Source organism: Astatotilapia calliptera, chromosome 19 (assembly GCF_900246225.1).
Source record: "Astatotilapia calliptera chromosome 19, fAstCal1.2, whole genome shotgun sequence".
NCBI classification, from domain to species: domain Eukaryota; kingdom Metazoa; phylum Chordata; class Actinopteri; order Cichliformes; family Cichlidae; genus Astatotilapia; species Astatotilapia calliptera.
The window spans coordinates 21,354,440-21,378,548 of NC_039320.1; the positions used below are offsets into that span (position 1 = coordinate 21,354,440).

At 41.3% G+C, this 24,109-nt stretch overlaps 1 protein-coding gene across 5 annotated transcripts in view; it reads right to left on the bottom strand.

Moving 5' to 3' along the window:
* luzp1 (leucine zipper protein 1) overlaps window positions 1-24,109 on the bottom strand; it is a 48,432-nt gene that overhangs the window by 3,034 nt on the left and 21,289 nt on the right. For 3 of the 5 annotated variants that reach the window (XM_026151239.1, XM_026151237.1, XM_026151240.1), the window contains 4 exons: window positions 7,789-8,141; window positions 5,445-7,671; window positions 4,106-4,689; window positions 3,902-4,021 (listed from right to left, as the gene is read on the bottom strand). In XM_026151239.1, the coding sequence (XP_026007024.1) occupies window positions 3,902-4,021; window positions 4,106-4,689; window positions 5,445-7,671; window positions 7,789-7,920 (3,063 nt within the window). In that variant the 5' untranslated portion in view covers window positions 7,921-8,141. Of the gene's footprint in view, window positions 1-3,901; window positions 4,022-4,105; window positions 4,690-5,444; window positions 7,672-7,788; window positions 8,142-21,982; window positions 22,567-23,277; window positions 23,455-24,109 lie in introns of those variants that run through there. The other 2 variants (XM_026151236.1, XM_026151238.1) reach the window with 2 other exon arrangements.

Sequence of the window (24,109 nt, forward strand, 5' to 3'; positions counted from 1 at the left end):
TCACCTTTTCCCACCCAGTAAATCCCTCGAGATTTAATCAAATTTTCAAGGGAGAACTGGCCAGGAATGTCCTTTTAACAAAGCCAGCATAGCTGTTTAACCAGCTTCAGCTTTTATCTGGGGCACTGACATGAGAATGGCTTCTCTCCGCGCTTCCAACTGAAGGAGCATCTTGGCCAAAATACTGAAATATGACTAAGTGTGTCTGAGGATGAATTTTGCTCTTTGATGAACTTATGGCCAACAGATTTGTGAAATAAATACAATAGTGCATTCGAGTTCTTCCAGATCAGCTTTTTCTGTTTGTGGTTTCTTGTTTGCTGATGACTTGTTTCACAAGAGGTGGAACTTCCGACAATCTCACTGGTAATGATTTTAAAAATCAGGAGGACAGTTAACAGTGGATCAACTCTTGACTCCACACTTTACTGCCAGTATAATATGTTCTGGTGCCTCGCTCCTTGGCCAAACGTAAATTCACAGCTCATTCGAGTGCAGGCTGAAGTTTCCTACTGCTACAATGGGATGGAAGTACTACAAAGACATTCTGCTCTTGCAGTCTAAGGTGTGGAGTGACTGCCACAGAAAACAAGCAACCCCTATTTAAATGCCGGCCTGTTAGGCAATTCAAATCAAGTGTGCTTGGAATGCAATGCAAGCGGCTGTGTATGTGTGAACGTGTGTTGTGGAGCTGTGGCACACACACAGCTTTCCTTGCTTTTTTTTTTTTTTTTTTTTTTCTTCTCTTAATATTGGATGTTGTTGTGCAGCATGCAGGACCGACTGTCAAATGTGGAACACCACATAGATGAGAAACCATGAACAAAACTTTATTTTTCAAAAAACATCAAGACATACATCATTACTAAATTACTAAAATTCTAAGAACTAAGGTGTTCCCTCTATGCCCGAACTAAACTTAAAACAAGAACTTGTGTCCTAATTAGCAATTGACAAAGCTTAAATCTTCATAGAAACTTCTTTCTTATGAGCAAAGAGGGAGACGCAGACTGCGGAAAATGCACCGGCAGTCTCGGCACAAGTTCGCGGGCGGAGGGTGGACGAAGAGGGAGTACAAGGTTTTGAAGTGGTGGCTGATGACTTTTACGCTGAAAATTATTACAGCATCAGAAAAAGACTCCTCACCCCTCGTTTCATTCCATCCATTCAACGGCTGCTGATTGCTCGCCACATCAAAATGGACGACGTCAAAGTCTGCACGGTGGTGGAAACTCTCTTGCACTAACTAAAATTGGTAAAGAACTTTTTCTTTTTTTTCTTTTTTTTTTGCCTGTCCCGTTTGGCTCTTTTGCCATCAGAATTGTTGTCTAAAGGCAAAGAAAGATGCCCAACAGATTTACTTTACCAAATTGACCATCCCAGCCTTGCCGTAATGGTCCATTTGATTCACCTTTTATTGTTTATTTTATTTTCACTTACTGAATACGGGACAGACTTGACTCAGCTTTCCTTGCTAGCATGCTTATTGTTAGCAGCAATGCTAACCATCAAGCCATCTGCTCATACTTGTAGTACAAAGGGTAACTGATGCCACTGCACAAATTTGAACATCGTAGAAGCTCTAAAAGGATAAAAGATTGAATGAGTCTCGATAAATGCCATCACTACAAGCCAAAGCAGTTGATAGTTTAGTCACGCTGCTAAAGTGTTGGTTCAGATAAACTAGATATGACCATGACCTTTCACTGGAGGAAAAGATGTCTGTCTGTCTCTATTATAAATAACCTCTAGATAATTTATACATGAGGTTCAAAAGTGAAAGCTAATCAATAAGCTATCAGTCTGCCCAGGGTGCTGAGGGTACTTATAGGAATTGGGAGTGTTTTCTCCTCCTTAATGCCTATCGACCAATATGTCCTCACTGGTCCACAGAAAGCTGATTTTCAGTCTGCTCTCCTTCCATCACCAGGGCATGAAAGATAGTCACAACAATCTGATGTTTAAATCTCTAGAAGAAAAACTAGATTTTTTTAAATGTTCTTCATTCATCATTTTAAGGTTCAAAGACAATTTTACAAGGAGCAAACATGTCAAACAAAAACAAACTTTGATGAATCAAGAGGAACACAGATGCCCACCCAGCTGAATAACAACTGATGGGGTGTCAGTTAATGATGTTGAGAGCGGCTCCGTCTGCAACCTTGTAATAACACAACCCTCTTTTATCAACCCCTGACACTGCAAACACAGACTAATCCCAACCTTCCACTGTCCTAAGTACAGCTGTATTTATCCAAGCCTCTTGGGAACGGACGCAGTTCAGACCGCTGAAATATTCTACAAATCCAAACCAAAGATGATCGGCTTTGCTCCAAGACACGCTTCAAAGCCCAGTTTTGTTTTTGAAGAAACTTATTTTTTATTGCACTGGGGTAATTTCTGCACATAATTGCTATCCAAATCGAGTGACCAGTTCATGCATGAAATGTCATGATGAACAAGGTTCTACCGCACAGTGGATTTGGGAAATTCCTACAATAAAATTAAAAAGTGCACGAGTGACAAAAAAATGAACAGGGGGACGGTGGTTTAACAGTTCACAGCCGATCTTAAACAACGAAGACAGGACTTGTTCGATGGTTCCGGGTTCCCGGACCACAAAGCATCAGTGATGTGGGACAGGAGGCTTATCTTAAGTAGTTGTGGTTGTGAAATTGCAGAGCTAAGGCCGAGTGGCACTGAGTGGGCACTGCATAATGGGAGCATTAAAAAAAAACAAAAAACTCAAGGTTATTTTGTTAATGCCAGGGTTTTATGATAAAGAAAAAGAGCAAGGCCCTTCACACTTTTTCTACCAGTCTGCTAAATATCAGTGATGAAAGGGGGCATTTGGGGGTTGGGGCTCAGTGTTGGGTAGATTTCATTAAGCCCATTGATGATAATGACTAGGGAGGAGTCCTGCAGGCAATTATAGCTCCAAGGCCATGTTAGCTGTACTGAAAGACCCAAAACCCCAGATTTCCCCTGACACGTTACTGAACATGCATGACAGCGATCCATGACGATGTATTTATAAATCGCAGCATCACTACATACAAAATACATGTGAAATATTCACACTCCATTTTTTATGATCTCACATACATGATATCACAATATAATCACAATGGCCCACATAGCCTCACATATTACATTGTGCTAACAGTGGAAAAGTCTGCCACACCTAAATTGAAATTTTTTAAATTAAGCTCTTATAAACAGTGACAACATACTATGTACAAAACAAAGTCATAAAATAAAGTCACAGACCTTAACAGACACCTTTGCTTATTACATGGTGTCTTCCAGAATAGCAAACTGAGTCTCTCACTGATGTGGTAGAACATTCACATAGGAGAAAGCTATTTTCTTCTCCTTGAGGTTTTTCTAACCTACTTTTCCCCCTGTTGAGGTCTTTTTCATTTCCATCCTTACTACTTTCTGTCCCACCCTTTTCTCTTTGTGCTTACTGGGGCAGCAGGAGTGGGGCCTGCAGAACTGCTGTGCTAAGCTTGAAGTCACGGAGCCTGGCGTCAGGGAAAAATACCAGCTGAGCTCTAATGCAAAGTGGACACACCAGGAGCTAAGGCCTGCAGCTGCACTTTGTGTGGAGTCTTTATCTTCATGCTAAAACTATTTGCAGAGAACAATACTCTAAGCGCAATACCAACTTTATTAATTGAGTATCACCAATTCATTTTTTTAAATTTACAAATGCTTGAGAAATGTACCAAGAAAACAGACTCAAGGAACATTAAGCATATTTCAAAGCAGAACAAAAATGAAAATAAAGTTGCATCCAATAGCCACGTGTTTTATATCATATCTGATAAAAACAAAAGCCTATAAAACTGAATCTACTACAGGAAAGTGTTAACAACCTGAAGTCAGTTTTCCTTACCGGTGGCTGCTGTGAATATGATCGGCTCCAGGACTGAGAGGTAACGGGTGCATGGGGTATGGCCCTTCCCAACCCTCCTGTTTCCATAGGGGGAGACTGAGAGATCTTACGCATGTACACCTGGGACAAAGAGAAAATTCCCTCTATTATTTTTTTCCTTTGTGTGTGAAATTACTTTGATATACACTTATTAACTTTCCCCACCTCAGCAGGGGACGGCTTGGCTCCCTTCTGTGCTGCAGCATTTCCGCCGCCTCCGTTTCCACTGTTTACAGAGTCCTCTGTGTCAAAGGTGGTTGCCCTGTAAGCCCTCCACGTTGTTGCAGTTTCGGTTTCATCTTCAGACCCGCCATCTGTCATTGCTCTCGTACTCCTTCCTCGACTTCCCTCGTCCACAGACATGGCGCTTTTGTTCCTCCAGGGGCTTCTCACGGTCACATTCTTCATATCTGGCAAACTGTCTTCGTGTGACGGTTGGCTTTGCCGTTGGCTTCTCCAGCTGGTGACGGTGGTCGTGCTGCTGCTGCTCTCAAATCCTGATTCTGTGTCGTTGAAGTCTGAGGAAGTGACGTCCGGGGACTGGAGGCTAAAGTTGCTGCGCTGGCAGCACAGGTGGCTGGTGGTGGTCTCCACCCTGGAAGAGTTGTGGAGTTTAGACCTTGATGATGAATCACTGTGGCTGTGTGGCCCACAGTCCTGGTCCTGGCATGGCCGCAAAGTGATCTCACTCTTGGGTATGGAGATCTCATATGGGACGGAAATACTGCCATGATGATCAGTGTTTGGGCCTGGCAATATATATAAAATGATACATTTATACAGATGCAACAAGTTGACAGTAAGTTGACATGTGCTTTAAAATATCAGTTTTTGGGGGGTGCAAAATTAATCTCGGTCCAACAGTTTGGCTCAGGACAAAAACAAATAACATCCTATCAGCTTAAGTTTGTGTTTAATGCTTGTTAGCAAATATTACCATGTCACTAGGCTCTCTTTTCTTTCCCCTCATCTGTAACCAGTCAAGGCAGGTGGCTGCCTATCCCTGAGCCACAAGGCTCAGGGGGTGGGGGGGATTGTTGGGATTTTCTGAGTTGAACTGAATAAAGATGATCATCTCAGGGAACACAATTTCATTCTGCAGAGAGACAGATGGTTCTGCCGCCAACATGACTAGGGGTTAATTACATTAAAACACCCAATCCTATAGAAGACAAAAGCACATTTACAGACTGCTACAAAAAAACCTTTACTGAGGTTTAATGTTGGGGAAGCAGATGCTGATGACTGATAGGTGTTCACCATGCACCACTTTCTGGACATATAATAATGGGGCTTGTAGCAGGTTTAATTACCCTAACAGCCTGTCCAAAAGGTGTGCTACAGTTTTGTGAGTGCTGCAAGTTGTGAGCACTAATTAGAAGGTTTCACGTGACAACAAATAAAAATGTTGTCTTTACTGTACTATTTAGAATTAGTATCTAGATCCTGTCCTGAAAAATGCAGTATAAGTTTAACTAGATCATTCTAAATTGTTGACACGTACCTATAACGATGTTACTGGTAGATGTGTGGCGTCCTTTAATAGGTGCAGGTTCACTGGACACACTGCTGCTGCGACTGCTGGTTCTGGAAGAGCTTGGATCATTTGGGTAGATGGTTATACTACTGGTGATTTTATTAGTAGTAGTCACTATTGGTTTGGTCGAGATCTTGGGTTTCCCATTTGTAGGCAAGGGTTCTGAAATCATTACTTCCTTTCTGTCAATTTCCACAATAGCAGGCTTGATCACAGCTCTTGACCTCAGTGCCTCTCTAGGACTGCATACTCGTTGGATTTCAATCCCTGCTGGAGTATGCATGGATCCCTGGTGACCTCCCTCAGCTCCCTGTGACCGGCTGTGCAGCTCCTCATCAAAAGAGCTCCTGGAGGAGGAACCCTCTGAATGAGAGTCCTGGACTTGAGGGTATCTAGAATACCTGGAGGTTACAGTCCTACTGCTTACAGCTGTGCTAGTTGCCTCAGCTGCTTCAGCTGTAGGGTCCAGCTCAGATGGCCTTGATCCAGTAGATTCTGTTTCTGAGGCAGAAGAATGACCCTCTGACCCGTGGTCATTGGGCAGCAAGGGATTGATGTGAGATTTGCAGGCTGTGTATGAGCCATTGGCTTTGGATATAGTAGAAATAGAAGAAGATACAGATTCCTGAATCTGGTCTGTTGATTCCTGCTCGGACACAGGCACCGTTTCCTTCTCTAGAGCAGAGATGCTGTTCATGGTACTGGAGGTACTGTCAGGCACGACATCAGAGCTGTTAGATTCACTGTCACTACCTACGTACAGTTTTGAGAACTTTTCTCTGCTCTTCTTGATGTCATCCGTATGCTTGTGAGCTGTCCTTAGTGGCTTCTGGTCATTAGCTGCTGGAGGGTATCGACTAAGGACGGACACCTTCTTGGTATCACTAGAAGTTGTATTCACAGAGCTGTATGTGGCTCCTCTTGGCTTTTCCTCAGCTCCTCGCACTGTATCTCGTATTCCATTATCAGATGAATTTGTGGTAGTTGTAGTTCTGGGTGTCCTTCTCTTTTGGGCAGGACTCAGGGCTCTTCTCACTGACTTGGGAGAACCCTTCTCAGAGTTGCTGAAATCTTTGTTCCAAGATTTATGCTGAGGAGATAAATCTCTGTTCCTATGTTTTGGGGAACTTGGCTCTGGGACAGTTGCTGCACTTCTATATTTAGGCTTTTCTTGTCTAAACCCTCCCTTCAGGATAGTCTCTTCATTTTCAACTTTGCCATTTTCAATGACCTTAGCAGTGCTGCTTCCATTGCCGTGTTTATCCAAGTTACCAATTCCATTTCCTCTGATTCCGCCTTTTCCACACAGTTGCATCCTGAGGTGTTCCACCTGCTCATTTAACTTTCGAACTCGGTCCCTTTCTATCTGGAACTTTTCGTGAAGCTCACCATTTTTTGACTCAGAGTTCTTCAAATCCTCTTCCACAATCTCCAACTGCTTAAGGCGGTTCTTCAGTCGTTCTACCTCCTGTGTCAACTCCTTTACTTTGTTGTCCTCCTGCGAGCCTTCAAGACCGCTGTTTTTCTCATTCTCAGACAGCTTTGAGTAGTCATGGCTCTTCTTCTGTCCAGCCAGCTTACTTGTTAAGAGTGCTGTGGATGTTAGCTCATCTTCAATTCTTGAGCTCATGAAATCTGCTCTGCCAGAATCCGTTGACATGCCAAAGCGATTCTTCTGGTGCGCCAGCTTTTCTTCCAATTTCAGAATGGTCTTCTCATCCTCTCTTTGTTTCTCTAGCAGCCTCTTACGCTCATTCACAAAGGTTTGGGTGAATCCCTTGAGCTTTTCAAGCTCCATAGCCAAGGCCTGCTCCGTTCTCTCCAGCTTTGTCTCAGACCCCTCCACCTCTTTCAAACGGGCTTTTAGTGTCTCCAACTCAGATGAGAGCTTCTTGGTTAAGTTCTTCTCCTCATTGAGGCTAAGGCAAAGCTGGCTGCAGTCAGACTTGCTTTTCCCAAAAGCTTCTTCCAGTTTCTCGAGTTCAGCCATCCGTCGCTGAAGACGTTCTATTTCTGCCTTTAGCTCTTTCGTAAGGTTTTCCTCCTCTTCCAGTTTCTCTCTTACTGTGCGGCAAAGATCCTCAGCTTTACGTACCTCCTCATCTTTCCCCTGGATCTTCAAGAGACGTTTTCTCAGGGCTTCCACATCACCAAGCAGGGACGAGTTACTTCCCTCTGCCTGGATAATCTTGTCCTGCAGAGGAGAGAGTACAACAGTTCTTTTCATGTACTGCGTTTCTTTTTCACTTCAGTCATTCTTTTGAGATGCACAAACACACACAACCCTCCACACCCTGTCACAACAACTTACCTGTAGGTCAAGAAGCTCATCCTCAGACTTCTGTAGCTTGTTTGTTGCTTCTTCCAGTTCATCAAGTCTTCGGCCAAGACTCTGCAGCTTGTGCTTCAGGTGGCGATGGGTCATGTCTTTATGATCTGACATGGTTCCAGATTTCTTTCTATTGTATCGACCAAGTTTCTATGTTGTCCAGATTATCTGATGAAAATCTCTTGGGGAGTCCACATCTGTGCCGTTGTGCTACCAAGTTCTTTAGGCTGTCAAGGAAAAGCTCCTTTTTCTTGTTAGGCTGTTCTGATTCGTTTTGCCACCGTCTCTTTAAGACTTCAAAATTCCCTCAGTGGTTTTCAGCAGACAAATCTCATCTGTAGGAGGCACAGAGAGAACACTTAGTCATCTCTAATTTCACAATGACAACCATTTGTATTCTCAAAAGTAACACAGTAAGTACAGGAAGTAAGTCAGAGAACATAGAAATTAGCTCACTGAACCCTGTGTCACACGCACATGGAGACCATATAAGGACAGGCCACACACAAGTCATGTATTACACACACACACACACACACACACACACACACACACACACACACACACACACACACACACACACACACCCCCTAATTCACACTTACAGGTCGATATAACAACTGTGCAACATAATGAGAAATTGTTTTTTTCTGAATAACCATAAAGTCAGCTGATCTTTTCATATTTGAAAAATTGTGTCAAAAATACACTTCCTTACTTTGATAATCAAACATAATCCATAACTATGCCTCCCTTCCCTTTTGCCACTAAACTACCATACAGTTCATCTTGCCCATAATTTAAAGGATGTGAGTGGATGACAAGGTTTTTAGTACATCTCCACATGCTCCCACACCCACACAAACAATGCTGAGTCCCTGCTCTTGATCCTACCGTATATCGATTCTTGCCTGCTTGCTTTTGCTGACAGTGGCATATCTCAATAACACCAGCGTCCTCCACTACATTACCGGTCTGTCTCAACACTACACCATTCATAGTCCATTCAGACAGTAACGATTAAAAAGAGAACACTATGACAAGGAGGTTTTGATTATCTCCAACATAAGTGCAGATTAGACAATTAAAAAATAATGTAATTCTTGCCAATAGGGATATTTACATCACTTTGCCTTTCTGTTGTTAGTACAAAGATGTAAAAATAGAGTGGGAGTCCTAACTGCAAGCTCAGCATGGCTCAGTGCGATGAGAACACAGAATATTAGCACATTACAGTCTGACTGTAGGCAGAGTCTTGGTTAATCTAACTGTCAACACACTTAAGTCAATCATGACTCAAGCAGTGAGTTCTCCTGCTTGTGCTTCTAGACCCTATTACGTCCCTTCCCCCCAATGATTCTGACCAGGGCAAAAAGAAAAAAGAAAATCGACCTAAGGGCAGGGCACAACATCATCATTTATTAATCCCCTGACAATCAGCAGTCTCTCTTCCTTACCCCACATTCAGCTCAGGCAGCCCGTCTGAAGCTACACACCACTACATAAAAAGACTACTGCAGTTTGCTTTTGAAGCAGATAACTTTTACTGCTGCAAAACATCAACCGGTGCAGTAAATTCAGCAAACATATTTCACCTCTTTGAACCACGTATGTGGATGGTATACAGTATGGTAAAACATGTCGTAGTGGTTTGCGCCAAGACAGAATAATATATTTTCTATAGTTTCAGATGGTGTAAAAAACCCAAACCGCTCAGCCCGCAGTTCATAAAATGTCTTGTTGAACATAAACTAAAGCAGTAAGCTTTGAAAGTCAGTATAGCAAAAATTACTTAATGACAAAGCACAATGTGGACTCAAAGGCTTTGGCTGTAGGGTTTTAATTATTTTTCACTTTCATGAGGTCTAGTGGTTTGGTAATCTTCTCTCTGGAGTGTAAGACACTGAGGAAATAAAGAACATGGGCTTAGTATGAAGGAAGACAAATGGAAGAATTTGGAGCGAAAACTGCTTGCCTAGCTGTCTATTTGAATGCCAAAACACCTTACTCTATAAGTCACTTTTGATGCACTGACATTACTCAGCTGTGGCTTGTTAAGTGAGCTGTAGACCAATTTATCTCTCTTGTCTAGAGCTAGTTGCTCTATTCCAAAGCTGTCCCGACTGATCCCCTTCCAGCAGAGTAAAATTACAGAGAAATTCCCATCGATCTATTAAAAACAGAGCAGACACTCTGACAAAAATATTTAGGTTCAAGACAACTCTGTAGACTTCAGCACAAAGCAGGAAAGATAAACCTAGCTAAAAACAAGAAGTCCAGTAAATGACACTCTGCGCCTCAGGCTCTAGACAGCAAAACTAGGTAGATATGACCAGTTTGGTAATCCTATGATCATGACCAACAATCCAACACATTTATTTTTTTTTTTTAAATAATTTTATCTTTAACTTTATCTTTAACATAATCCCAAATCCTGACTTAGTGTCCAAATCTGGTCCCGAAAAGCAGCTCCTGTCCTGCTTAATAAATGTGTTTTGTTAGATCCAGACACTCCTGTCTTGGCAGGCTGCCTAGCTCTCCTCTCATTCACTCTTTATTTCGTTGCCAGTTCTCTACCTCCCTCTCCCCCTCATGTCTCCCCTTCATCTCTCTCTAACACGCACACCAGCACGGCCAACAGAACGCTTTCAAGGGGTGGCAGTGCGTGCAAAGTGACTCTGGCAAGGGCCTGCTTCTGCCAAACCAATCAACATACATGATTCACTTATGGCAGGCCTGGGGCCTCATTATCCATGTTCAGGACAAGACAAGAGGGAAAGAAAAGGCTAGTGGGTGAAAGGCGAAGAGCAGAAACAAGATGAGGAAGAGAGGGGAAGCCAAAAATGAGCACTAAAGAAATTACTGTATGAATGAATGAAAAAGAAGAATCCAAGCAGTATTTAGTTAAAGACCATGCATTCCTTCTTTTGCAATCCAAGATCCAGATCAGATAAGCACTTTTAAAACTCCATTTATGTCTCTATATTCCTTTGTTTTTCCACAACTGGCTACTCATAAGTCAGTAGGATATTCTGTACAGCCAAGAACATGAAAACATGCTAAAGGGAGGATAAAGAGGGAAGGAAGTAGGGCAGGAGTGGGGCTGCTGAGGTATTCTGAACTCAGCTCCAAGTTTCATTCCCCTGTTCTGTGCTTTGTTTGACAATTATGGAAAACCTAGATGGGGGCAGGAGCTTTGAGGCAGTGAAACTGACCCGTTTTATGTAGACACATTCCTAATGATGGACTAACCAGGGCACTGGCAGTCCCTCATGCTACCTTGTCTGCTCCTATCCGGGACACTGACAAGCTGTCCTTGGCCATTTCTTTCTTTTCGCAGAAGTGTATTCCTAAGTTGAACACGGTTTATAAATTACGGCCCAGCCACAGAGAGTATATTTAAAAGCCCGTCTGCTCAGATGATCAGGTCAATCGGAACAATTGGTAACCAGATATTTCAGTCATTGGTTTCTGAACACATTCCTCCCATTCATTTTCTTCTGCAATGGTTGCATTGTTCTGACTACATGATAAACCTGGGTAACTCCTGCAACTATCTGACCCAATTCTGATATAGGACTGTATATGAGGAGAGCGCTCAACCAGTCGCTATATGATGCCGGCCTCTTCCACTTCCCTGAAACGTGGACAGGATGTCCACTACTTGACCTTCATGCTCTATTTTGCTGTTGTTACAAAAATGAGGGCACGGAAACTGTTGATTGCAACACGAGTTCAGCGAGTACCGTAAACGCCATCTGAATAAGTCACTGAGGTTCTTTAGAAATAAAGGGAAGTCAGAGAGTTAGTGTTAAAACGGACAAGAATGAATGGAAGGTGGTTCCGGTGAAATGGGGATAGCTGTTGGGAAAGCAAGGAATAATAAACCAGGAACATGTGAAGGTAAAAACCCAAGGTCACAGTGTTACTGATACCAAGGCATGACTGAATTACCAATCAATTCAAGCAGGCAGTTACCTTCAGCCCTCAGGGTATATGGGATTCAAGTGAAACACCGTAAACATAGACCTACAAGCTGATCAATTCCCTTTCTTAATGCCAGCATGTTTTCTGACAGCTCTGAAGCTACACAGGACATTTTTTTTCCCCATTCTGAAAACTGGTCAGGTTTTAACAAAGTAAACTGACAAAGAATTTGACCAGGAAGTGAAATGGTCAAGGCATTGTTATCAATACACATGAATTAACAACACACAATGCACGCACAACTGTAGCAGAGACCATTCTTTTTTAAAGCCAATACAGGCTTTAAACCTGTGCCTTCAATGGGCAAGAAACGTCATAACTGTAAGTTGCAGAATTAAATGTGCCAATTTCTGCAATCAAATGGCAAGAAGTTGAACAGCTTCTTCTATCTTAACAATTCAGCCACCTGCAGGGAATACAGCTAAAAAAGAAAAAAAAAGCATAATTTTTATATTACACAAGGGGAACAAAGGGAAAAATTTGTCAATAGTAAAAATTATAGTAACTATTTATTTCCTCGCCTAGGTTCGCACCAGCGTATTAGTAACCCAGCAGCCCAGCAGGCCTAAGCTGCATCTGCATCTGATGATGATCAATTTCTGAGCAACAAGGAAGAGAAAATAAGAATCAGTCCAGTTCAACAGACGAATGAAGATGCAATGGGAGGGCCGAACAGTGACGTACGAGAGAAGAGGGTGAGAAAAAGAAGAGGTGAAAGCAGAGGGGGCTCCCAGGACTACTGTTGTTCTGAGGAGACACAGAACAGCAGAAGGATACAGAAGTAAAGCTTTGTAGAGGAGGTCCACACACTCTGCCTGTGCTCACACACACACACGCACATGCACACACACACACACGCACGCACACACTCCAAGGTTACAATCATACACCATATCATTAAGGCTTTAGCCACTCTCTTCCTGCCTGCCTGCTGCCTTCAGTACATTCTGTTCTCTCCATGAAAAAGAGAAGGAAGGAAAGAAAGAAAAAAAAATCACCTCTCTGTTGCACTTGACATTGGGTTGGAACTTATGGGCCTGAAGCTTCTCTGCCTCATACACGGTAGTTAAAGAAGGGCTCCAGTCCAATCAAAATGCCTCAACCACATCTTCATGTAGGGGGGTTGTTGCCAGTTTGAATATTTAAATGTGTGACATGTATCGTGTATTTTGTGTGTCCAGTGAGTGAGTGAAAGGACAACTGCAGTGGAAGGATGCTGGCGCAGGAGTGGAAGCCACAAGATGGTGGAGAGACCTGATGCTTGGCCTGCATTTTTCAGTTTTTCCAAGAAAGAGAAAACCGGCATCCCATAATGTTTGGTTTCCTGTGCTGTCATGTTGCTTTTTCTCCATTTCTTTCACCCTTTCAGTGTTGCACCACTTCTGGAAAAATGGTAAAGAAGTGAAAGGCAGTGTTGCTCTTCAGCAGAAAAACGGATAAGGAGCTAAGGTCGGTGTAGCTTGTTCAATAGGAAAAGCTGAAGTGGGATGGGAATAGCAAGTTGGATTTTTCCTTAAGCGCCAGAGTGAAATGGCAATTTACAGTATAAGTACTGAAATGTGGTGAAATAGTGGGTAAAGAGAACGTCGTCTCTAGTAGAAAAATAGATATGTTTATGTAAGGGGACATGGCAGTTAACCACAACCATAAAGACAAAGCAGATGCTGTCTGTATGTCAGGAGAACATCACTCAATGTTAAAACACATCTTAGTGATGATTTTGTATCCCCTTAAAACAAGGTAAGGTGATACGTCAGGTTTTTCTTTTTAATTCTTCCAAAGATTGGTAGGTGATGGAATTACTCAGCAACTGTATAAATGTATTTTTTCTTAAGATGTAAAATTAACTTCAACTTCAAGTTGCACAGACTTTGGATAGTGTGAAAAACCAACATTTGTTAGTTAGATGGAGAGCAACAAAAAAGGAAAGGACAGAAGAAGTCTAAAAATGCATAATCTGCCATCTGTCACACTATAAAAAGGTTATAGCGATATCGCCAGAACAGATACTTATGTTACCTTTTGATACCAAAATTCATAAAATGGGATGGTATTACTTTTGTCCCCCAGTAGTGCAGGTACTATAGATTGCATGTGTACAGAGTACGATAATTAGAAAAATTAATAGTCTGTTACTAATTAATAATAATAAAAAATGCTATCACACTAGAAGCATCTTTAAGACTCACACCCTGGCATTTATAAGGCCTTTCGAGAGGTCAGTAAAGCTCCCATTTCAACAAGACTGAAGTATTAAACCGTTGTCATAACTCTTAATGTGGCCAGCAAACAGATTAATGCTAGCCATGCAACGATTAGCAGTTACCCACAATAAATCTATTAGGTCATCATCAGCGGCTTTGGCTAGTAATAAAACAATAATGTTAATATTGAAGCTAAACAGAAAATCCTATCAGTCACAACAGACTGTTATTTTAACAGAATAACACAATCATTTGTTTGCAAAAAGTGTTATGTTTCAGTTAAAACGCCAGATTGAAGCTGAGAAAAGTTTACTGGCAACTAGACAGAACCAGAAAATAAACAACACTGTAGCAACTATAACATCTGTATGGACAATTGTTGTTCAAATCTTTGTTTAATCAACCCCTATTACTTAATTTTATCCCCCTTGGTATCAAAAATTGCATCGAGTATTTTTCTGAGTATCAGTATCAGGTCTGTCCAGCTGAAAGGTGGTCAAAAGTTATGCTTAAGATAAGTAAAAGTTCTGCTTGTGACCAGTCTATGGTTGTGACCCACATTTCTCAGTCCGTCAGTTTTAGCTTGAAAGCTTTGGTGAAAAGTAACCATCCTCTTCCCTGTGAGCCTAGTAACCCATACCCATTTCTAGGTCTCTTATCCCCTCCCCTCCCCTGTCTACATCAAGGGCCTTGTTGCTGGGGCTTAAACCACCACTACACTTGTGAGGATGGGCATGATAAGAAGATGAGAGGGAGGGGAAAGAGGGAGGATGTGGATGAGAAAGCCCACAAGAGGTGGAAGAGAGGGTAAGACAGATGTGGCAGGGTGAGTGAAAAAAAGCAAGAGGAGTTGTCAGACTCGTTGGAAGAGTATTGCTGTTCCAAACATGTACTACATTTTTGGCTTCTCTGGTTATGACCTGATTGAAGCTGTGCCTTTGAATTCAACTCAAAGCTCCCAGAGCTTTTTTCTTTCGGCTCTGCTCCTAATCTTTATGGCCAAACAGTTAATTGTAGCATGTTTTCCAACAGAAATCAGGATTACATCCACAAGTCACTGTTGCTGCAACACAGAAGGAGAGAGGCAGGGGAAGTATATTTGATGCTCTATTTAAAACTCAGCACCCGAAAATACTAGCCAGTCAGTAGCTAACTTGTCCTCGGGCAGATCTGCAGCCAAGGAGATCTGGAGCAACTTAAATCTAGTTAGTTCAACAGAAACACAAAATATCTCAAAAATGCATGGATTCTTTGATCCCCAAGAGCACACGGATATTAAAAACAGAGCTGTCTCTTTACTTGCTATAAATCAGTGTCAGTGCTGACAAATTAGAAGAACCAGGCCTACTCCGATCAGGCAGCTTCTAATAAAAAAAGGCCACAATGATACATCTGCCAACTGGCTGACTGGCTTCTCCAAAACTACTGGTCAGTTTATACTTCAATTCTGGGATGTGGTTTCAGTTCATACCTCGGTTTTTCTTTAGAGGGGAAGAATAAAAACAGGGGGGAAAAAAAAAGATCTCTTTACCGCAGACCTGATAAATTGATCATAATCAGATCAAAACAAAAAATATATTTTCCGTTCACTCGTTACGTGAATGATCTTCAGGAGGCACTTTTTGTAAATTATTGTGTTTATAAAAAAAAAAAAAAAAAAAAAAGTCTGTAACCTTCTTAACTCAAGCTAACGGCAGAAGAAACCACTCGTATGACTTTATGTCCACTGTGTAATGTGCTGTAGGGATATCAACTGAAGCTGAACCGGGTGGTACTTTCATTTCAATACCACACTATGCCACAAGACAATCAATGTAACCTTTATTTAACCGGAGAAGCCATTATTTTCGATGGTGACCTGCTAAAAAGGCAGAGGTCGGTGGGGAAATTGAGGTACAGTTATAAAAAGTAGTATCAAAAGTTACATTTCAAAACGCCCATTGGCAAAACGCTACCCCCAACTGATGAATGTTGTCATTATAATCTAAAGGAGGTAACTGCGATAGATAGCTTTGAACATTACAGCTTTTACCATGCTAACCTGCTTTAGCCAGGCACATGCAGGTCCACATGGGTGATCCATGATCCATGATCCAGAAAAGCTAAACTGAGGATGTTTCGATCCCATTTCTGTCTCAGCTTCAGAACAGATTCAGTATGTTGAAGAATTGCTCAAAGTATTTAGTCCTTCACAAAAAGCATTCAGAAAATGAGCATTAAAGTTAACTGCTTTGTGTGCATCAACTCATATCCATAGCCTGCCTATTCGTCAATGAGCCTAATATCCTTAAGATCCTTATCAACTCTATAAACTTTGCTCACGTGGTACATTCTTATTATGAAGAAAAAGTGTGGCATACTTGTTCCCAGTCCAACTTTTTGATTTGTAAAGTCCTTTGATACGAAAGACCTTTGATACTAAAGACTAACTTTCAGACACTCTGATAGACATCTGTATAACCCAACATATTTCTTTGTCTTGCTCAATCATCCAGGTAAGTAAATCCCAAAAAGTTGATTCTGTTCATCTGGACGTAGCATTTTCAGCGGGAGATACGTTAGCTGAAACTAGCCCACTGAACGAACAATGGGCTGTGAGGTCAGTTCCTTGATCATTAATATGCAAATTGTCATGACCATTGATCAAGACCATTGATCAATAGCCACGAGCACTATTAAACACACACCCAGCTGAAGAGAACATATACTTAATTTTTTCCAAAGTTAGAAAGTGCCTTAAATCACTGACATATGTAAATAGCTGTGTGTATGGACACTTGTATTTCAGACAAAGGCGAGCTTAGAAAAACCTTCATTTTGATGTTCTGGTCAAAATTTATGTCCAATTTGAGTTGCCACATAGTTCCAGAGAAATATTTTCCTACTTCTAAGGAATCATGCCCTTAGCATGTTATCCTCCATGCTTGGGTTCAGAGGTCACCAACCCTTTCAAATAGCACTCCTATGTGATCCAGTGTCTTTTATGGAGTAGGCATTGTTATGAAGAGAGTGGATTCTGCTGCTGCTGATTTGTCTGTGATATTAGCCATTAAACACGACATAAATAAAAATAAGTAAAGAAGAGATGGCAGAAACACCCTTCAGCCATGTTATGAGCATTGACGTTACATAGTTTGTCCACCAGAGGGCATTTGACAATGTCACTGTTGGAAACACAAACATCTAGAACACCACAAACACAACTACTAGTTGATGTGAGCAGCGTTGGGGAGAATGTAAATAAATAACACATAACAAATCTTAAGAAATGCATTTACATCTCGTGTGTCTTAAAGAAACAAATCAGCCGATAAATCTGTTTTCAAAATAATGATAATAATAATAAAAACAACTGCTGACAATATCTGTCCCACAAATCCTATATAGGCCGGACTCCAAACTAAACTAGCAACAACGTAGAAACATGGAAACGGAGCTGTGCACACCTGAGTCATAAACTGTGTTTAAATCCAGTTATAATACACCTTTCATTTAATTCAGTGCTATTAAACCACTATAATGTAGTTTAAATGGTGAATATCAAATACTCGCCAAACTGCTGCACTGAAAACAACATATCCATTCTCTCTCACACAAAGGCCACCAGTCTGAAACGTTAGCATGCTGTCGACTTTTTCCTGAAGTTTTGTGTAACACATTTAACAGCTTTTAATTAAGATAATAACAGCATGTTTTAATTCTGAAATCCATTATAGGAATCCACATGCTCAGAAATGAATTAGGGAATAGATTTTATGGGTCAGTCTGTATTGGTGTGTGGGTGTGCCGCTCGTAGGAAAATGAAACCTTAGAAAGTCCCACTTGTAAAGTGACGGGAAGACTTTGGCCACTGTGAAACCATACTATGAAATTAGTATATGCTGTGATTAGATGATTAGAGAACAGAAAGAGACAGAGAAAGAAAGAGGAGCTTTCTCAGTAAGCTTGCATAGCATGAATAAACATCTAATAGGCAAACCTATTCTCGTGCTTTTTTCAATCTCTTTTTTGAAATCAGTTCCGGTTCTCAAGTCACTTTAGTTTCACAACTTTCTCTCGGTGTTTGTTCAGTATTTAAATTGCAACGGGTCATCCACACAGTTGGTTGATAGCATACATGACCTGAGAGCAAGGGGGCTAAAGGTCATAGCAGCATTAAAGCATCAGCCTCGATTATAATGAGCTGAACTGCAGTTTTGTGGTAGAATAACAGATGTTCAAACAATTTCAGCACGCACAGGTAAAATCCTCATGCTGCAATGAGCGTGTGCGAATACGCAAAGATGTGTGTGACGATGAACTGCTGCTAAAGGAATGCGTTTGTGTCAGCGTTTAACACTGATAAGAGAACGTGAAAACATCACAACATGATGACACTTGTTAAGAGACAACACTATGTGAACAAGTGTGAGCAATGCAGAAAAGGAATGAGTGGAGGCAGAAGTTAGGCGAGAGCTAGAGTCATGAATACCATTTCTTCTTTCCATATTTAGACTTTAAGTTTTAAGTATTTTCTCCCTCGTCTGCTGATACAGAACTGAATCCATCTGCTTACTGAACATTTGGAGAATCGAGCAGTGTTATTTGGTGTATGCTCTGTATTACTCTGTTTTCGTCTGCTTCATATATGATCCATTATATATGCAGACCAGCAATGAGCATATATATCGATCAGGCTCTATTTCACATAGAGAAGAAGAAGAAGGATACAATCTCAACTAACTGCATGACTTAAAAGATCAACATCAAGATTGGAATTAAGGTTGAGTAACTTTAACTGAACATGTTACAAAATCTAAAATACTATCCTTGTGTGGTGTTATTCTGAAATACACATTACCACTGTGTTTGGAGACAGCTGGGCTGACTTCTTGAGTATCAGCTGACAGGTTTCCCTAACCTTAAAAACAGAACAATTGCATAATGACTGAAACTAGCACCATTTCCTAACAATGACCCACAAGCTCAGTTTCAACATCATTGAGATGCAAATTGTCATCAGTATTTACCAATGGCCATCAGTACTTTTCACAGAAAAATGGGGAATGACTGGAATCACAGCATTGTAAATAGGTAAAGATGTACTCTTAGGCTTCGCTCCTGGGTTCAAGTGGTCGTTCCATTTCTCACATACATTGGCTATGAACTGCAAACCTGCAATCCTTCATGCCCAGCATGTACAAATCCTCATCAGTTGAAAGAGTGGCCACTGGCCTGTAGGTGTAAATAGACTGAGGCGTCCAGTCTGACAATGTAGCTCATCCGTTTAGCCAGTGATTGTTTAATTTCCCAGATGTATAATTCCCTGCAATCCTATTGGTAGAGCTGGGCGATAGAACGATAACGATATGTATCGCGATATAACTTTTACTCGATAGAGAAATTAAGCTATCGCGATAGACCTCGCCTCTCTTGTCCTCTTTTTTAAAAAAAAAAAAAAAAAAAAAAAGGTCAGCCAATCCAAATTAAGTAGCGCAGAGCCGAACCAATCACAGCCGCAGCATCACGTCGCGTGACTTGTTACGTACAGCACAAGTGCCAAGCCGCACGTGTGTTTGTTTGGGAAGCAGCCAGCGGGTAATGGAGCCAGCGCGTAATGGAGGAAATGAGTGTGCCGACTAGAAAAATCAACCGAGCATGACCGAAGAGAAAACAGATGATGGTTCCAATGCCGGAGAGATTGTCGAACAGAAGAGCCATAGAAGTTCCGTAGTGTGAAGGTATTTCGGCTATTTCAAGTCTGACAAAAAACAGAGTAGCGTGCACTGTAAATTGTGCCGAAAACAAGTCTGGAAATACAATAAACTGGTGCATGCGTCACACTGTGCGCCACGTTATTGTTTCGGTGAAATGAATTTCTACAATACTGTTAATTGTACTCTCTGCAGTGTTTAAATGCTTACATACACACAGTTACTGTCCGTCCACACATACGACTCGGTTCTGCTTCTATGCCCCAGCTTTGTTTACTTTTTCCCACCGAGGCTTCTAGACCTCTGATTGGCCAACATTTCTGCACGGTTAGGAATCTAGCGCCACCTGCTGCTTTGGCATGTTCATAGCAGCGTTTTCCTTCATTTCTGCCTTTATGTGTGGACGGGATTATTTTTTAAAACGAAAACGGAAAATCTCAGTTTTCAAAAACTGAGATTTTCCACACGTGTACGTGTACGTGTGGACATAGCCTCAGTCTCTGAATGGAAGCACTAATTCGTCATTCGGCTTTTGTCAGACTAAAGTAACTGTTAAAACTGTTTGAAAAGCTCAGCTATACAAAAAGGAGAGATTGAGAATTTCCTTTTAGTTCTCAGTTTATTTGATATTGACAAAAGTTAGTCAGTTTTGTCTGTTCTTCTGTAAAACAAACTAAGATTTATTTTTAGAATTAATATTTTGTTTCTAAGTGGATTTGACAATTTAGTCTGTTTCGTTTGTTCCATTTTGAAACTTAAACGCTTTAGCGGCTGCCTTTTGTGTAGTTTGCAATATTTGCCTTTATTTATCTGAAAAAGTCTCATGTTCCTTAAGTACATCTACCCTGTTGAACTTATTATGAGAAATAAATATTTAAATCAAAACAAGCTGCTGATTATTTCACATTTTACTTGTGAGCAACGGCACATTTAAATCTTACAAATATAGTTATTTGGCTTATATCGTGATAGATATCGTTATCGACTGAAATGAAAAAAACATATCGTGATATGAAAAAATCTCATATCGCCCAGCTCTACCTATTGGCACTTAAATTCATTTACTGTTGCTCTGTTAGTACCAAGGGACCCATTCCTTGGGGTTGGTAAGCCACTGAGATGCATGTCTTGGTTGTTCTGCCCCTCCGGACACAAAGGATCAGCACACTTTTCACTATCGGACCATCGCGTGATTGCAGCCTCTCCCCAATTCTCTGAAAACAGCACTCATGGCCGCTGATTAAGGGTCAAAACAATTTGCTTATCAATGATTATGAAACTGATCTCGTGGCTCAGTGTTATGCAGTGCTGCTGGTTTTGATTGTTATGCAGCTGTACTGTTCATAAGGCTGAGGAAACCTGAAGTCTGCTGTGACTGAAGGAATCAGAATGGTGATGAAACGTTTCTCCCACTGAAAACGTTGCGTCCAGATGAACAGAAATCAACCTTACTAATTCATTTCTGAGGATGTCTCAACACAGTCTGTGTCCTATCAGCAAAACACATTGTTAACATTTTAAATACCAGTAATTGATGTTTATGCTGAAGTACAAGAGATAATTAGTCAACCATATTAACTCTTACTGGTTTCGGCACAGACTGGTCTCGTGCCCTCCCTTGCTCACACACTTAAATATTTACATAGCACTTAATGCTCTGCAGTGTCACTGGGAGGAAAGTGTCTTTAGACAAACTGAGCAACGTGTAACTCTGCACCACGTGTTACAGGGAGGGCCACAAAAATGCATTTCCATTTAAGATTTGTGGTGTAAACACTCACATAAAGGAATTACACAATAAAGAAATCATGAATTGATCTCAAAGTGATTGACAATTACTAATGAAACTAATGAAGAAATTATATGAATAGAACTAATCTACAGAGGCAGCAATTGTCCTTTCTCCAAAAAGGCCAAGGACATCAATAATAATTGATTACTATACATCATTTTCTTTCATCACCCCAGCTATTGTTCTCCTTTGTCATCAGTCTCTGCTACCATCATCTGCTTTCATGTGACCTCTAAATGTCCCACCCCAGTCGCCCATTTCTGTCACTGCTTTCCTTCAATTTCCTTCCCTTCACCTTCACTGTATTACCCCTGCTTTCCTGCTGCACTTCTGTGTCCTTCCCCTTGCACTGACAAGAGGGGGAAATGACAGCTGATCCTCAAAGTCTCCTGCGATTATGAATTGGAAATTTTCTGAGCGTAAGCCTCGCGGTAGCTAATAGACAATCACGGTCAATTCATTCAGACACATCAATAGCTCTTAACATACAGCCGTTCCACCTTCTGCTCCGCATCCTGTTCATTCACCGTTTTCCCATCCTAACACAGGGCGCGCACACACAGAGTTTGCTTGGCAGAGCTTGGCAGTGCTTCATCAGCCTGAGCCTTGGCATTAGAAGCCCGCTGCGGCTGAATGGAGACCTCAGTGGCTCTGTGATGAGAAGGGGGAGAAAGAAGAAAAAGAAAGACACAGGGAGAAGAGACACAGCAGAGGAGCTCAGACGAAATAAATGTGCAGAGTGAAACGTGTGCAATAATGGAAGAGAAGCAATGACAGAGAGCGACAGAGAAAAAGCAGATTAAGATGAGAGAGAGGGAGAGAAACAAGGGGAATGACTGTATAGAATGCAGAGCAGGTAGATGACAGAGTGGATTACTGCAGCAGGAATGCAGCAGTGGCTGCAGGAAGAGGGGAGAGAAAGAGGGAGAAGAGGAGATGTAGCAGAAGGTAAAATGATGATGTGTTTCAGAGGAGATGTGCGTCCCCGTGGGATGATGCGGTACTTACAGATCGTCTCGCTCTAACTAAGAGCAGCGTGTGACTGCAGATTGCAAAAGTACATCAAGGAAAAAAACAAAAACAAATGATAAACTAAACTGAGTGCAAAGCATAAATCATTCATAAATTAAAAGAATCATGCTCCTGTAAGTGAGAGATGTTAATAGGATGGGGAAGTGCCTTCAGAGTTTCCTGTTTTAATGTTGGTTTTAATGGTCAGTTTTAGGATTTCCATTCAGAATAATAAACATGTTTAATGGCAGCTCGGTTTAGACACACAGAACACGCCCTGGCCACATATTGACCTTATACACTTGTGGGAGCAGACAGCAGAGGAGATGTGATAAGACAGTGATACACACTGTCTGCTGACTAATCTGACGTAAGAACGCAGACACCCACACACACCCACTGAGCACTGAATGAAGTTTGAAGATAAAGTTTGCGAATCCTTTTGGCTGTCTGCTATGACTCATAATAAAATGTGACCTGATCTTCATTGAAGATATAATTTCTTGGATTGAGTTACTCACACAGCCTCCTTTATATATTTTCTGCAGCTTCTTATGAGAATTGCACAACAGCGAGGAGGAACTCTGGAACATCCTTGTGATGGCATCAGCCACACAGGGGTAAATTAGTCCATTTTTCACTTTATTATTTTGCTTTGCAGTTTTCTTCATTAATCATTTGGTTAAACCTAACACTGGTATTATGAGGCGCGCACATAGTAACATTGTGTGGTTTTTCTAAAATGTTTTGTTATATTAATTATGTTTCTCTTTCTTTGAGTTACCTGGGTTTGGGCGGTGGCTGTTTCCTGTCTGGGCAAAAGGCGTGGCTGAGGACTCTGGGGACAAAATGCCTGCTCAGCAGGACCAACCATGGGCTTACCAGGAGCAGGGGTGTTTTAGGTTTAGTTAGGTTATTCTGTGCTTAGTTAATATTAGTGTGTGTTTTGTTTTCCCCCTATTGTGTTCAAATGGTTTGGCCAAATCATTATAAAAGCTACCCTCATGTGTCTTTGTAATTAGGTCAGTTTGTGAGTTAAGTTGTGTCTCATTTTGTTGTTTAAGTTTTTGGAAATTACTTTTTGTAGAGTTATATTTAGTTGACCTGTTTTATGGGCCTGCTAAGTATGGTTTTGAATTTTGTTAATTTTGGACTTTTTGAGGGTTAAAATAAAGAAAACCCTTTTTGAAGATATTTTTGCTTGTGTCCTCTTTGCTTTGGCTGCTTGGTCCCTCACAATCCTTCCTTACGAGGCCGTTTCAGTTCAGCAGGATTTCTGGGATGCCTTGAGGTCACAACATCTCAGTTGGGTTAATATCAGTAATCTGATTTTGCCATTGCAAAACGTACATTTCAAACTAAACCGTGGACAGACCTCTCAACCACTTCAGGAAAAGGGACTGCTGCCTTGAAGTTGTCCCCTTCAGCATTCTTCATCTTTTTTTCTTCATGTTTTGGTGCTCATACAGGTCCCGCTTCCTGTGAGCATTGCATTGTGCACTGTGTTTGATCTTTTTAATTTCAAACCTGACTCACAGTAGCTTTTGAAGATTTAGAGGTTCACTTACGTTGAGTGATCCCTCTATGTGCTTGTGTGTTATTAGTCACACCATTTG